At 43.5% G+C, this 16,182-nt stretch overlaps 1 protein-coding gene across 2 annotated transcripts in view; it reads left to right on the top strand.

The window, feature by feature from the left end:
* The window catches only part of LOC123749015 (leukocyte elastase inhibitor), a 45,053-nt gene extending 29,841 nt beyond the window's left edge, over nt 1–15,212 (top strand). For both annotated transcript variants that reach the window (XM_069303153.1, XM_069303152.1), the window contains 3 exons: nt 983–1,226; nt 3,072–3,355; nt 14,574–15,212. In XM_069303153.1, coding sequence (XP_069159254.1) covers nt 983–1,226; nt 3,072–3,355; nt 14,574–14,852 — 807 coding nt within the window. In that variant the 3' untranslated portion in view covers nt 14,853–15,212. The remainder of the gene's footprint in view (nt 1–982; nt 1,227–3,071; nt 3,356–14,573) is intronic.
* Nucleotides 15,213–16,182: the final 970 nt, after the last annotated feature.

Below are 16,182 nucleotides of genomic sequence, written 5' to 3'. Positions count from 1 at the left end.
CTCTATTCATCCATCCATCTACCTACTTTTTGTCTTTCTCTTTATCCCCCCATCTTCTATCTCTAAATAGACCTTTGTTTAGAGTTTTAATAGAATCTCTCTCTCTCTCTCTCTCTCTCTCTCTCTCTCTCTCTCTCTCTCTCTCTCTCTCTCTCTCTCTCTCTCTCTCTCTCTCTCTCTCTCTCTCTCTCTCTCTCTCTCTCTCTCTTTCTAAGAAAATAAATTTTGAGTGTTTTTGTTTTCAACTTAAATAATAGGCCATTGAGTGGTAGGTTTGGGACGTTGGTAAGCCACACGGTATGAAAGAGTTGTCAGGAGGAATGGAGGAGGCAATATAGAAGTTGTGTGTTTATGGTAGTACGGCTGAAGTTTGAACATCAGAAAATATATTTATATTTTCTCAAAATCAGTAAATAATGTTTTATATTTTGATAAGAAACATGCAGTTTAGATTTTTTATTAAAAAGTTACCCATCTGTTTTGTATCTGTGTCTCTGCCTTTGGCTGTGAGGGCATGGGAGTCTGTGGGAGTTGTTGTGGCTATACTTAATTTGTTTTATCGGGCTATGATCGAAATAATAACAAAAACAATAATGTCAATTTCCCAGTATCAATGAATAACGCCGCACACTATTAAAAAATTATTGATATGAAATTTTATTCAGAATATTTACAGGGTTAGCCAGCAGCCAGTGCCAAAAATTGTGGTGGGGGTCTGAGTTTGGACCTTGCATCCTGTTCACTTATCACTTCTGGCGACCCTGACCAGCCAAAGTTCATCCCATACTACAGACCATTCTTTCTGCAAATTTGGATGAATCTAGTCATAAGAGAAACTTATCTCTTATCTGCTTGTTTGATCAAAGCCTAAAACTTTGAACAGACAGACAGACATTTTCACTTCAGTATTATAGATGTTTACCCTCATTGTTTAGTTTACCCTTATTTTGTGTAATCCGTTTTCTTTTATTCCATCTATTAGGGCGACGAGGCGGCTGCAACAATCAACAACTTCGTTAACAAGGCAACACGAGGCAAAATCCCGGAACTAGTGGATGGTGGAGTCGTGCAAGACAAGGTGATGGTGCTGGTGAACGCCGCCTACTTCAAGGGTCTCTGGCTGGCGGCCTTCAACACCAGCGCCACCACCAAGGAGAAGTTCTTCCCCACCCCGGGCCGGCACACTCTTGTTGACATGATGAAACAAGTTGATTATTTCAAAATTGGTAAGTTAAAACACACAAACACACACACACACACACACTCACACTACATACCAGTTGATTGACAGTTGAGAGGCGGGACCAAAGAGCCAGAGCTCAATCCCCCACAAGCAAAACTAGGTGAGTACACACACACACACAAACACACACACATGCAGGGAGCCGGTGGCAGAGCGGAGAACATGCTGTACACGTGATCCTGTGGTCCCGTGCTCAATTCCGGGCGCCGGCAAGAAACCATGGGCAGAGTTTCTTTCACCCTATGCCCTTGTTACCTGGCAGTAAATAGGTACCTGGGAGTTAGTCAGCTGTAATGGACTGCTTCGTGGAGGGTGGGGGTGTGTTGTGTGGGTGTGGGGAAAAAAAGTAGTAGGAGAAACAGTTGATTGACAGTTGAGAGGCGGGCCGAAAGAGCAGAGCTCAACCCCCGCAAGCACGACAAGGTGAATACACACACACACATAATGTGTGTGTGTGTGTGCTGCTAAATGTGAGAGGACACAAAAAAGTATTCCTCCATAGGGACATGACAAGGGAGGAGAGAGCCATGGCAGCAGAAGCAAGGAAGACACACAGGGTGAGAGGAGAAAATCAGGGAACCACAGCCCCAATACAACATTCCCAGAGGTGAGAGGGTGGGGGGTAACTGCCAACCAGCATTCCAGGAACACCAGACAGTAGGGCAGCACCACCACCCTCCTCCCCATAGAAATCCTCCCAGTCCCGAACCCTCCCTGTCCCCACTCAAATGCTCAGTCAAATCCCCCATTCCCACCCTGTCACCCCATCCCGATTCCCACCCTTTTGCCCCTCCGCCCTTTCCAGCCGAGTTCCCTACCCCATCACCCCATTCCCTCCCAGTCCCCCCTCCCCCTCACCCTATATCCTCCCAGTTCCCCCTCACCCCATACTTTGAGGCCGCTTCGGGCCGAGATGGTCTCTGTTTACCTCTAGATGCTGGCGGCACTTTGCCTCTAATGTATGCTGCAGTGTGATGTTTACTGTTTAGGAAAACTCCGTCTGGATCCTCCTCTGAGACCAGGAGGTCATATTGATCTAAATGTGTGCCATGATAGGATCTAAACTATTGGGACCAACTAAAGAGCCTTAAACTGTATTCTCTTGAGCGCAGGCGGGAGAGATACATAATAATTTACACATGGAAAATAGTAGAGGGGCTGGTCCCAAACCTGCACACAGTAATAACAGCACATGAGACCAGAAGGCATGGCAGGATGTGCAGAATACCCCGTTGAAGAGCAGAAGTGCAACAGGATCTCTCAGGGAGAACTCTGTCAACATCAGAGGCCCGAGACTGTTCAACACCCTTCCGCTACACATAAGGGGTACAACTGGCCGACCCCTCACAGTGTTCAAGAGAGAACTTGACAAACATCTCCAAAGGTTACCTGATCAACCAGGCTGTGACTCATACATCAGGCTGCGAGCAGCCGCGCCCAACAGCCTGGTTGACCAGTCCAGCAACGAGGAGGCCTGGTCACCGACCAGGCCGCAGGGTCGATGAGCCCCGAAATCACCTCAAGGTAACCTCAAGGTCAAGGTAAGGTCACCTGAAGGAAACCATGTAACAGTGATGTCTTAGAGCCCTGCGGGGTCTCGTAAGTGTTTATAGGAGAGACGTTGTGTGCACCTCCAGACGTCGTCATGTTGTTGTAGGAGACTAGTGTGACAGTCCTGAGAGTGAACACTGGTTACAGTGGACTGTGGTTGCAGCAGACTAGTGTGACAGTCCTGAGAGTGAACACTGGTTACAATGGACTGTGGTTGTAGGAGACTAGTGTGACAGTCCTGAGAGTGAACACTGGTTACAGTGGTCTGTGGTTGCAGGAGACTCGAGTGAGCTGGGAGCGACGGTGTTAGAGATGCCGTACAAGGGGAAGGCGGCGTCCATGTTGGTGTTGCTGCCTCACAACACCCCCGGCGGCGCCCCTCGCAAGACCTCCACGCCCTTGGCCGCCCCTGGCAACTCCGCCACGCCTTTGGACGCCATGCTGCGGCGCCTCTCCCACGACACCCTCCGCCACGCCCTCGCCAACCTCAGGAGACAGGAAGTTATCCTCAAGTTTCCAAGGTTCAGGCTGGAACAAGTGATCACGAAGGACCTGATAAAGGTAGGTCATCAATTTGTTGATTTTATCATAATATTGGTAACCTTTGGCCAAACATTTCTTGAGTTTAGTTAAACCATTATAAATATACTTCTCAAAGAGAGTGTGGGATCTGTTAAGGTTATTGATGGCATGGCAAGCGTGTTATTGACGGCATGTCAAGAGTGTTATTGACGGCATGGCAAGAGTGTTACTGACGGCATGGCAAGCGTGTTATTGACGGCATGCCAAGAGTGTTATTGACAGCATGTTTTGAGTATTATTGACAGCATGGCAAACGTGTTATTTATGGCATGTCTAGAGTGTTATTGACGGCATGGCAAGCGTGTTATTGACGGCATGTCAAGAGTGTTATTGACAGCATGTTTTGAGTATTATTGACAGCATGGCAAGCGTGTTATTTATGGCATGTCTAGAGTGTTATTGACGGCATGGCAAGAGTGTTATTGACGGCATGGCAAGAGTGTTATTGACGGTATTGCAAGAGTGTATTGACTGTATTGCAAGAGTGTATTGACGGCATGACAAAAGTGTTATTGACGGCATCGCAAGAGTGTTATTGACGACATGGCAAGCGTGTTATTGACGGCATGACAAGAGTGTTATTGACGGCATGACAAGAGTGTAACGCCAGGAGCTGTGTTATGTTACCTGTGGTATGATCAACATGTTACCACACTGTTGATCATGTAATCCCTCCCCCTCCACTGTTCATCATGTTAACTTTAATGAACTCACTGCGTTATACCAAGACATTTGCCTGTCTCGTCCCCTGGCCCTTGTGGCGTGACATAAAACATGTGCCCAGATGATTCTGTAACATTCTGCAATCATCTTCTGTTACCTCTGTTTTCCGTAACATCATTATTTTGGCATCGTTCGACAACATTAACATGCACAAGGTCACTCCTTCAGGGAGATCATTAACATATATTAGGAACAGTAGTGGTTCCAGAACCTATCCTTGGGGGACCCACATGTTACATTTCTCCCGCTGGAAACCTTGTCTCTGACTGTGACTACTCTCCATCAAGTATTTCCTTACCCAGCTTAGTGTTTCCCAAGTGTGCCAGCCTGTTCAAGAGCCTTTCACGAGGAACATCATCAAATGCCTTTTAAGTGTCTAGGAAAATGCTATCTACCCAGCCTTCTTTTTTTTTTCTTATTCTAGTAACCTTGTCATAGAACTCTATCAAGTTTGTCAGGCATGACTTTCCCCTTCTAAATCCTTAATGTCGTTCTGTTGCAAAGATCATTCTCTCTAGGTGCTCCAGTATTCTCGACCCGATTACTCAGTCCAGCACTGTACAAGGAATACTTGTCTGTGAGTCTGGTCTCTAATTTAGTGACTACATTTGCCTTTTTTATAATTCTGGGAGAATCCATGTTTAGAGTGTTTTATTAAACTCCTCAGTAAGTGGGGTCACAGTTTACCTCTTCAGTCTCCTTCAGTAGCCATAGTGATATTAAGGCTGGTCCAATTAATTTTGTTACATCTAGTTCCTTCAGGGGATTTGTAACCTCTTCCACTGTGACTATTATGTCATTCAGTGTTTTCTTTGGCCTTTCATCACTTAACTCTGGTCTCCACAGTGATGCCATTGTAATGACCACCTGGAATATTTTGTTTAGCTCTTCACGCACATTCTTGTCGTTTTCCATATGACTGCCCTCTTCTGCCTTATAATGTGGTCTCTGACTGTTGTTTTACTCCTTCTATGGCTTTAAAAGAGCTTTGGTTGGTCCTTACCTCTGTGTCGTTTTCAAACTGTTTCTCGGCATCCCTCCTAACTCTTTAATAATTTCTGGCTTCCTTTAGTGATGTTATGAATTTAGCTTGCTTCCTTTGGGGGTAAAGAGTATTAATGAGAAGGGCCAACAGCTAGAATCAGGAGGTATCAAAATTAGAGGAGATCAGATAAGTCCGGCCCCCAATAAGAACATAAAACCATATTAAAGTAGTGGCTTCAAGTAATACGTCAGCCTAGAGGTTGATCACTGATCCCCTACACAGGAAGAATGGATACTCCTTTAAAAACTAACTTATTTATTAAACCCTCTTAACAACCCCCCATATACATTAACAACAATAACAATAACTACTTTACCACACTATCTTACGTTAACTACCTTGGTCCACATAGACAGGATACAAGGCTTACATTTGGGACAAGCTAGGGTAAAGTCTACTAGACAAGGGACACCAGCAAGGACTCTAGGTAGCTTGGTACCATTTGAGCACACGTGGTTCCACTGAGACCCATTAGAGTAACTTAGCAATATAAACACTAACGTAGCCTATACACATTACAACATACTTATGCCAGAAACGTACATGTAACACGGTACTTAGCTTTGTAAACTAGACACAGGATAAGGTAAGGGAAGAGGAGGAGGAGACAGAGCCACACAGGAGAGGTGTTGGCTCAACCACAGCAGTCCAGACTAGGCTGTCGGAGCTTCCAGTTCGAGCTCTCTCCAGTTGTTGTTGCCGGGAAGATAACCAGCTGATCGTGCAGCTTATAAACATTACAAATCTTCACCGATGTACAAAACTGATTACTTTAATAGTTCTAAGAATAGTTGATAACTAGTTCAGTGTTTAATAATCAATAACAAGCTCAGAGTCTGAATGCTCTGTGAGAAACAAGATTCGTCTTACATCTGGCAAGGATGATAGGAACAAAAACGCATCAGAAGTTCTATCAAATAATGTAAAGTACTTATTTAGAGCCCAATTTGATCTCTGGTTTCCAACTAAGGAACCCAGGGTCGTAACACTTCTCCCCCTTCGGAGAAAAAAATGTGGCTATTAGAATAGTAGTCATATTTTTTTGTAAGACCATACAGAGAATAAAAAGGAAAATCTACGCCATAAAAGAAAATCAATCAAAAACAAAAATTTCTCTGCAAGAAAAAGTGCATGGGAATTCTCTGAAAGAAAAAGCACACAAAAATATATTTTCTGAAAGAAAAAGCACACACAAAGGAATTCTCTGAAAGAAAAAACACATAATAAAAAAGGGGGAAGTAAATAAATTTGACACGGAATATTTAATGTCACAGGAGAACCTAAAAAAAATAACTAAATCATGACAGTTGGTATATGGCTTCCTGTGGCTCAGATGAATGTTACTCAGGTAACAGGGAGAGAGCATTGGCTATCATATTGAGCCGGGCCTGGTAGGTGGGTAATGGAATGATTGAAATCCTGTAGGTACAATGCCCACCTGAGGATGCGTTTATTTTTCGCCTTCATCTGGTGTATAAACACCAGTGGGTTATGGTCCGTGTACACTTCCACTATATTAGTTGTTAGATATACTTAAAATTTTTTACATGTTAACACTAGCGCCAACGCTTCTTTTTCTACCATTGAATAATTGCGTTGCTCATTGTCAAATTTCACAGAGTAATAGTATACTGGGTGGTCCTCTTGATCATCCCCAGTTTGCAACAACACTGCACCAGCAGCCGAGTCAGATGCGTCAACATGAATTTTAAACGGTCGGTCGAACCTTGGACTAGCGAGCACTGGGGCGGAAGTTAAGATCAATTTAAAATTTTTGAGCGCTTCTGCACAGTCTGTTCACCACTTAAATTTAACGGCCTTTCGCAACAAGTCTGTGAGAGGAGTGGTGACACTGGAAAAGTTCTGACAAAAGCGTCGGTAGTACGCACACATACTGATAAACCTCTGAACGTTATTTTTAGACCGGAGCACGGGATACTCCAGAATGGCACTGATTTTATCTTGCCGAGGTAACACTTTTCCTTGGCCTACTTCATAACCGAGGTATGTCACTGTGCCTTGGCCAAAATGACACTATTTTGCATTTAAGGTTAGATTGGCATTTTTCAAAACTGTGAACAACTGGCGTAACCTAGCTCTGTGGTCAATCCAATTACTATCAAAAAGAACAATGTCATTTAAATATTCCCGACAATTTGGCTCATTAGTGAGTAGAGAGTTCATTAGCCTCTGGAACGTGGCAGAGGCATTACGCAAGCCGAACGGTAACACTTGATACTCAAAGACACCATAGGGTTACGAACGCAGTTAATTGCTTGGCACGTTCGGTGAGCGGGATCTGATAATAACCTATCGAGAGGTCGAATTTTGAGACGTATGTGGTGTTTCTGATCTCGCCAATACAGTCTTTGAGGAGGGGTAGTGGATTGGCATCCACAATGGTCACCTTGTTGAGCTGCCGATAGTCAGTGCATAATCGCCAGGAGCCGTCTGGTTTGGGGACCAAAGGCAGGTCGAGCACCAAGAGCCCTGGCTCGGCTGGATGAGGCCATGCTAGAGCAGTAAGTCGACTTCGTTCTTCACGATGGCCTTTTTTCCTGGACTCATCCGATAAGGTTGAAGACGAATGGGGTATAGTCCGTCAACTTGACATCATGATAGATGGCATAAGTCTGAGTCAGGACTTCCCCGAACAGACTGGAGAATTCGTCAAGCAATGACTGCACCTCCTCACGTTGGGCCATCTGCAAATGGGACAGTCCCACCTCCACAGCATTTGCAGAGCTAGAATTATTGAGAATGAGATTAGTTGGGTCCCCAGAACAATCATCCCCTCCCTCGCTGGAAAGGAAACATTGGTTAGTGCAACGGGCCTGGGGCCCTGGAACTTCTTCAGACGGTTCAAGTGCACAAGCATCACTTGGTTGTGCTTGTCAGAGTGCCTTACTGTGTACGTGAGGTCCCCAGCCTTTCCTGTCACAATATAGGGGCCCTTGTACCTGTGAGACTTATTGTTCTCAAGTCGAGGCTTTAATGCCAAGACAGGGTCACCAGGTTGAAATACCCACAACTTAGCCTTAGCATCGTGTCGTTCTTTAATATTTTCTTGGACCTTCCCAAGATACTTTAGTGCAGCCGCCTTGCAGTCCCTGAATCTCTGGTGGTGTTGCGCAAAGAAAGCCGAACCTTCGGTCAATGTTACGTTCCCTAACAGATTCTCCTGTAACATTTGCAAGGGTCCACGAACTTTATGGCCAAAGAGTAACTCAAAAGGAGAACAACCCCAGTGAACCTTGTAACCCCTCTCAAGCAGCAAACAAAACATAAGGCAGGCTCTCATCCCAGAAGTTGTGGGAAATCTCACACGATGTCTTCAACATCTGCTTGAGCGTTTGATAGAACTGCTCAATTACCGCCTGACTCTGTGGATGGTATGGGCTGGAAACCTTATGAGTCATTCCATGGTCCTTACAGAATTGTTAAAAAATATCAGACTTAAAGTTAGTACCATTGTCAGTTTGCACGACCTGAGGCAGTCCAAAGTAGAAAAAAAATTGCAACATACGAGCAACAACAGTCTTTGCTCGGATGTTCCTTACAGCAAAAGCCTCAGGGTAACAGGTCGTGATACACATCATCGTGATTAGGTAAATATTACCAGACTTAGTTCTAGGGAATGGACCAACACAGTCCATTACTACATGAGAAAATGGTTCCTCCGGCATGACAATAGACCTTAGAGGAGCTTTAGGTGGTGTCTGGTTTGGTTTCCCAACACGCTGACAAGGAATACACGAGCTACAAAATTTTGCCACATCGCTTTTCAGCTTGGGCCAAAAGAAATATTTAAAAATTTTGTGATAAGTAATATTAATACCTTGGTGTCCCCCCATGGGATCATCATGAGCAGCTGCCAAAACTCTCTCCCTATAGCAAGTATGCAACATAACCTGGTGGGCTACCTCCAACTCATTTGACAATGGAGAACTCTGTGGTCTCCATTTTCTCATCAAAATCTGATAATTATAGTAGTACCCGATTGCTGCATCTACAATCTCCACCTTAGAGAGAGCTACATCATGACATTCTGCAAGACTGGTGTCAGCTTTCTGTAAATCACTCAAGGAGGCATCCAGGCCATGGTCAGATGCCATTGGCTGAGGCTCAACAGTGTTCTCATCCACCTCCTCACTACTCTCGGTAGGAGGCGATGATAGGCTCTCCACAGTGTCCTTGGCCATGTCATCGATTTGGGCCTTGAATGTGTCCGCAAGGTCCACTTGGCTTTCACCACTCGGAAAGTTCCTCGTGTCCTCAGGATTTACCACCTTGGCAACCACAGGGCTGCGCTTACATTTAAGTCTCATAGAACTGGTCACCACGCATGCAGGGTACACAACATTATCCTCTGCAGCGGTAGATCCAGGGAAACCTTAGGAGTAAGCAACATAATAGGTAGTCTGGAGTCCCTACCTTATCCCCTGCTAAATCATTACCCAATATTACATCAACATTAAGGAAAGGTAGGTAAGAAGTGACTCCGACTGTACAAACACCCTTGTGAAAATCAAATTCCAGGGTAACCATATGGGGGGTACTGCTCGAGTATCACTCGTGACACCCTCGACCAGTACTACCTCTCCAGTGTCGAGAGTGTTGACACCTTGCAAAGCACTCTCCAAGATTAAAGTCTGGATGGCCCCAGTGTCTCGGTAGATCACCACCTCATTCCAGGAAGAACCCTCAGACAAAACTCTCCCCTTCGACAAGAATGGGGTAAGCAGTGTCGGAAAATCCGACACCATTTAATATCATACAGATAATAGCTGTATTGTATAAACAAGTTACCCATAGAAAACGTAACTTGTAGTGGAATTACCGTCTAAAGAAAACGGGATATCATCACCACATACTATTATAATTCACCAGCTATTTTGCTGGGAATTATTCTTAAATACATTAGTCTTTGGACTTTACCATCATAAACCATCTCATATAAATTAACTTAATTATCAATATTAAAGTAGAATAAATGTGACCCTTCTATCACTTTCTGACATTTGGACAATGTAGGCCAGGCGTCAGTGAGGAAGGAGGGGCAGCCATTGTTGTGTCACATCCGAGACGCGTGGAGCAAATTCGGCTCCTATCATATCTGGACAATGTCGGCCAGGCGTCAATAGAATGGAGTGTTAGACGCAGCCATTGTTTATACTAGACCAGAGGCTCACAGGAGCAAATACGGCTCCTGTTAATTTTACTTGGACGTAGTGTTATGGAAACCAGAAGTGTACCATTATCAACACACTGTCTACAAATCAAGTTAAGTGTTCTTTCCGAAACCCATTATCTTTCATTTATGGCCATTAATGTCATTATATAGGGTGGGCCGGTTAGAGCACGACATAGCCTCAAACTAAAGGTAATTAAGCCAGGTCTTTATTGTTCCATGTATAGTGTTTTCTCTGATATAGCTTGTCATATATAGGATTCTAGCTTCACAGCTAGCACACTTTTGACAGGTCCAGACGAGGAAGCAAGATTTTGTGCACCAGTTACTGGGTGATGGAAGCTACCTCAAAGAGGATAATTTGGTGTCTACACCCTAGTTATACCTGGTGGACTAACCTGCTGTACTATAAGATAAGGAACCTTTTCAATGTATGTAGTCTATTCCTGTAGTTTGATTGGCTGCATATATATAAATTTAATAAACCCCCCTAATGTGTAGAGGATCGATTTGTGAGATTAAGAGATTATTGCAGAAATACAGTCCACTTATCATTATACAAATTGCTATCGAAGTATATAAATTAACGTAAATATAAATTCATATAAATTAAATAAATATAAATCTCACAGGTCGGTTCCCACAAGCAGGTCCAACCACTGTGGGTTGGAGATCTTACTCCCTAACCCTTCAGAAGGCCTCAAGCCCTGTGTCACCACAAGAGCATTGGGTCTTTTTTTCTGGGTGCAGTTGCCAACAATGGCTAGTAATGTGGTTTGGACGTTTACAGTGACCACAGACTCGTCGGGAAGAAGAGACATTGCTAACCATAACTGCCCTTTGGTTCACCCTTAGGTGCCATGAGGTTAGACAATTTAACAGGGTTAGTTATGTCTGAAACAGAAGGTGCATTAGTTATAGGGTTAGAATGGGCTGGTCTGGACTGGCTGTGGGTATAAGTTTTGTTACTATGTGACCTATAATTATTTTTATATTGGGGCTTTTGCCCTCCAACTGGTAGATTACTGCCATCTTGGCCAAATCCATAATATTAAAATGTACCTCTGTCCTTCCTCTAAGGTACCATGTTACAGGCTCTGGAATATTATCTATAAAATTCTCTGCTAAAACTAAATTCTTAAGTGCCTCGTATGTTTCGGCTTTAGTCGAGCGAATCCATTTTTCAAACAATCTTATTTGGTCATTAGCAAATTCAGTGAGAGGTTGGTTGTGAGTAGGCCTAAGGTTGCGATAAGCTTGGCGGTGAGCTTCAGGCGTAATTTCATATGCTCTCAAAATCTGTTCCCTGACTTTACTATAATCAAAACACTCGCAGTCAGGTCTGTTTATAAAAATATCTTGGGCTTTACCTTTTTAGCTGCCCCTGTAAGATTTTCACCCACTCTTCCTTTGGCCAGTTCATGGACATGGCCAATCTCAGAAAATTGTTGAAAAACCTTTCAGGGTCTGACTGAAAATTCCGGCAGGTTATGCTTTTTATCATAATGCCTGGGGTTTGAATCCCCGGCCGGTGGTGGTACATTGGCATTGCCTCTAATTTTTGCCTCCTCAGTTTTGAGCCTTTGTTCTTCTACTCCTAGCATTTTGTTCTTCCACTCTTGCCTCTTGTTCGGCTAGTTTTAATTAGGGCAGCTGTAATTCAAATTCTATCCTGCTAGATTCTCTTTCAGCTGGGCTGGCCTGGCATAAAATAGTATCAATTGCCAATAGGCCTTGGTCTATGCAATTCTGTAAATTTCATTGGTTATGACACTTTTTATTAGTTTCATTTAAGTTGAGGCCTAATTCCTTGTCTAAAAACACTAAATTAGCTTTGGTAAGCTTCTTGATCTCTACCACTGAAGGTGCCTTTGCCAGTTCCTGCAATTTAGCCTCCATCACTAATTATTTTAGCTCCTAGCCAAAGAAAAAATAAAATAAAAATTTGAAAAAAAACAAAAATTTGCATGACCCCTGTCACAAGGCCACACTCACCTCAATCGTGAAGAGATCCAGCTGGGTGTCCAGTCAGTGCAAGATGTTTCCTTTGCCAGTTGAGCTGGACCCTAGGATACCACACAACCTTTCATCGGAATTCAAGAATTTTAGTTTTGGCACTCAAAAATCTAATTTTTTACAATTAAAATGTTCCTCCCGGTCAGGCCAACCACTTGTTATGAATTTAGCTTGCTTGTTATAGGCGGTATAGAGTATTAATGAGAAAGGCCAACAGCTAGAATCAGTACGTATCAAAATTAGAGGAGATCAGATAGGCCCGGCCCCCAGTACGAACATAAAACCATATTAAAGTAGTGGCTTCAAGTAATACGTCAATCCTCGAGGTTGATCACTGATCCCCTCACGGGGGATCAGAATGGATACTCCTTTAAAAACTAACTTATTTATTAAACCCTCTTAACAACCCCCCATATACATTAACAACAATAACAATAACTACTTTACCACACTATCCTACGTTAACTACCTTGGTCCACATAGACAGGATACAAGGCTTACACTTGGGACAAGCTAGGGTAAAGTCTACTAGGCAGGGGACACTAGCAAGGACTCTAGGTACTTGGTACCATTTGAGCACACGTCGTTCCACTGAGACCCTTTAGAGTAACTTAGCATTATAAACACTAGCATAGCCTAAACACATTACTACATACTTATGCCAGAAACATACATGCAACACGGTACACGGTTTACTTTGTAAACTGACACAGGATAAGGTAAGGGAAGAGGAGGAGGATACAGAGCCACAAAGGAGAGGTGTTGGCTCAACCACAGCAGTCCAGACAAGGCCGTCGGAGCTTCCAGTTCGAGCTCTCTCCAGTTGTTGTTGCCGGGAAGATAACCAGCTGACCGTGCAGCTTATAAACATTACAAATCTTCACCGACGTACAAAACTGGTTTCTTTAATAGTTCTAAGAATAGTTGATAACTAGTTCAGTGCTTAATAATCAACAACAAGCTCAGAGTCTGAATGCTTTGTGAGAAACAAGATTCGTCTTACATCTGGCAAGGACGATAGGAACAAAAACGGATCAGCAGTACTATTAAATAATGTAAAGTACTTCTTAGAGCTCAATTTCATCTCTAGTTTCCAACTAAAGAACCCAGGGTCTTAACAAGTGCGTCTATTTTCCTCTCATCCGAGCTCTCTCCACTTTGTCCAGGCTTTTGTCTTCCTCTCATGCGCTTCTCTCCACTGCCTCTTGAACCATTGGTGTACTTTGTCCTGTGTCACGTTTCTTGACCCTTGTGGCTTGACATATTATATATACCACATCCCTGTGTCACGTCTCTTGACCCTTGTGGCTTGACATATTATATATACCACATCCCTGTGTCACGTCTCTTCACCCTTGTGGCTTGACATATTATATATACCAGATCCCTGTGCATTACTTCCCACCAAGAGATCGTTCACTGTGTACACAGATGGTCTGTCATGTACACATATGGTCTGTTGTGTACACAGATGGTCCGCTGTCTACACAGATGGTCCGCTGTGTACACAGATGGTCCGCTTTGTACACAGATGGTCCACTGTGTACACAAATCTTCCGCTGTGTACACAGATGGTCCGCTGTGTACACAGATGGTCCGCTTTGTACACAGATGGTCCATTGTGAACACATATGGTCCACTGTGTACACAGATGGTCCGCTGTGTACACAGAGGGTCCACTGTGTACACAGATGATCTGCTGTGTACACATATGGTCCGCTGTGTACACAGATGGTCCACTGTGTACACAAATGGTCCACTGTGTACACATATGGTCCGCTGTGTACACAAATGGTCCGCTGTGTACACAGATGGTCCACTGTGTACACTGGTGGTCCACTGTGTACACAGATGGTTCACTGTGTACACAGATGGTTCACTGTGCACACAGATGGTTCACTGTGCACACAGATGGTTCGCTGTGCACACAGATGGTCCTCTGTGTACACAAGTGGTCGACTGTGTACACAAGTGGTCCACTGTATACACAGATGGTTCACTGTGAACACAGATGGTTCACTGTGTACACTAACTACAACCTTAGTGCCGTCAGTAGCCAACGCACACAGATCGTCAGACATTTGCCTCCCTTATTAAGACCCGTCTGCATACCGGCGCTGTTCTATATGTACATTGTTACACTGTCGGCAGGGAGAGAGACCAGCTTGAGGCGAATAGCAACGTGTTGTATGTTACCTGTAACACTCTCATCTCTACCACAGGCTCTCAACACCCTCGGGATCCAGGACCTGTTCACTGATGCTGCCGACCTCTCTAATTATCATCCTACTGGCAATTTGCTGGTTACCGATAGCATCCATAAGGCCGTGATAGAGGTGAACGAGGAGGGCTCGGAGGCTGCTGCTGCGACAGCTCTGGTCGTCAGTCTTACGTCCTTAATACCTCCTCGCGTGTTCTCGTGTGACCGACCCTTCGTCTTTCTCATTCAAGATAACGATACCAGCAACATTCTCTTCTTGGGCGTGTACAGGCAGCCGTAGATCTTCCAGGGCGTGTACAGGCTGCCGTACATCTTCCTGGGCGTGTACAGGCAGCCGTAGATCTTCCTGGAAATGTACAGGCAGCCGTAGATCTTCCTGGAAGTGTACAGCCAGCCGTAGATCTTCCAGGGCGTGTACAGGCAGCCGTAGATCTTCCAGGGCGTGTACAGGCAGCCGTAGAGACATGGCAGGACACTAACTGCTCCAGGAGCCCATATTATGCTTAATGTTATCATGTTTGTTAATGTGTTGTGTCAGCAACACGCGGTGTTGATGGTCCCGTTCTACAGCTCACAGCAGAACAATGTTAACCAGAAAGTCATAAATGGAAAACATCCATAATTAAAGTTCTTAAAAGTACCTATGTTTTATTTATCATCAGCCTTAGACAGCAAGCATTAGTGAATATGATCACAAAACTTAATTTAACTAGTCTAAGACGATCACAACATTCATAAAACCTCAAATGTATCGTTTGTAAAAAAGGTCCACCTGTTGTTCGGGTATAAATCTATCTCATATTATTTACATAGCAGCGTGTGCGCGGGCAGGCGTGCGCGCGCACAGGCGTGTCTGTACGTAATTGTCTAAGGGTAGTTACAAAATGAGAGCTACGGTCGTGGTGTCCCGTCTTCCCAATACTCTTTGTCGTTTAACGTTGGGAACTACTGACGGTTTTGGCCTCAATCATCTTCTCACTTAGCTTGTTCCAACCGTCTACCACTCTCTTTGCAAAAGGAAGATTTCTAATAATTTTTCTGTCATTTGGTTTCCTTACCTTGAATCTGTGTACTCTTGTTTTAGAAGTTGGTGATCTCAGGAATTCCTCTTTTTCAAGTTTGTAGATTCCTGTTACTATCTTCTATGTAGTGATCATATCACCTCTTTCTCTTCTTTCTTCTAGCTTTGGCACAATGAAAAAAGCTAGCTGCTCGTAGCTCTTGTTTTTCAGTTCTGGAAGCCATTTTGTAGCATGCCTTTACACCGTTCCCAGTTTACTTACGTGCGTCCTGATATATGGCACCATACAACTGCTGCATATTCCAATTTTCGTATCATATATATATATATATATATATATATATATATATATATATATATAATATATATATATATATATATATATATATATATATATATATAAACATTTTATGTATTTATTTATTTCCCATATATATATATATATATATATATATATATATATATATATATATATATATATATATATATATATAAGTATATTTTGGTACCAGTCTTTCCTGTAGACATATATTATTAAATATGACCGAAAAAGTGAGATTAATAATTCTAACACGAATTTTCTCAATCT

The sequence above is a fragment of the Procambarus clarkii genome, chromosome 49 (genome assembly GCF_040958095.1).
Source record: "Procambarus clarkii isolate CNS0578487 chromosome 49, FALCON_Pclarkii_2.0, whole genome shotgun sequence".
Classification (NCBI taxonomy): Eukaryota; Metazoa; Arthropoda; class Malacostraca; order Decapoda; family Cambaridae; genus Procambarus; species Procambarus clarkii.
This window is presented reverse-complemented; position numbering and strand designations above follow the sequence as displayed.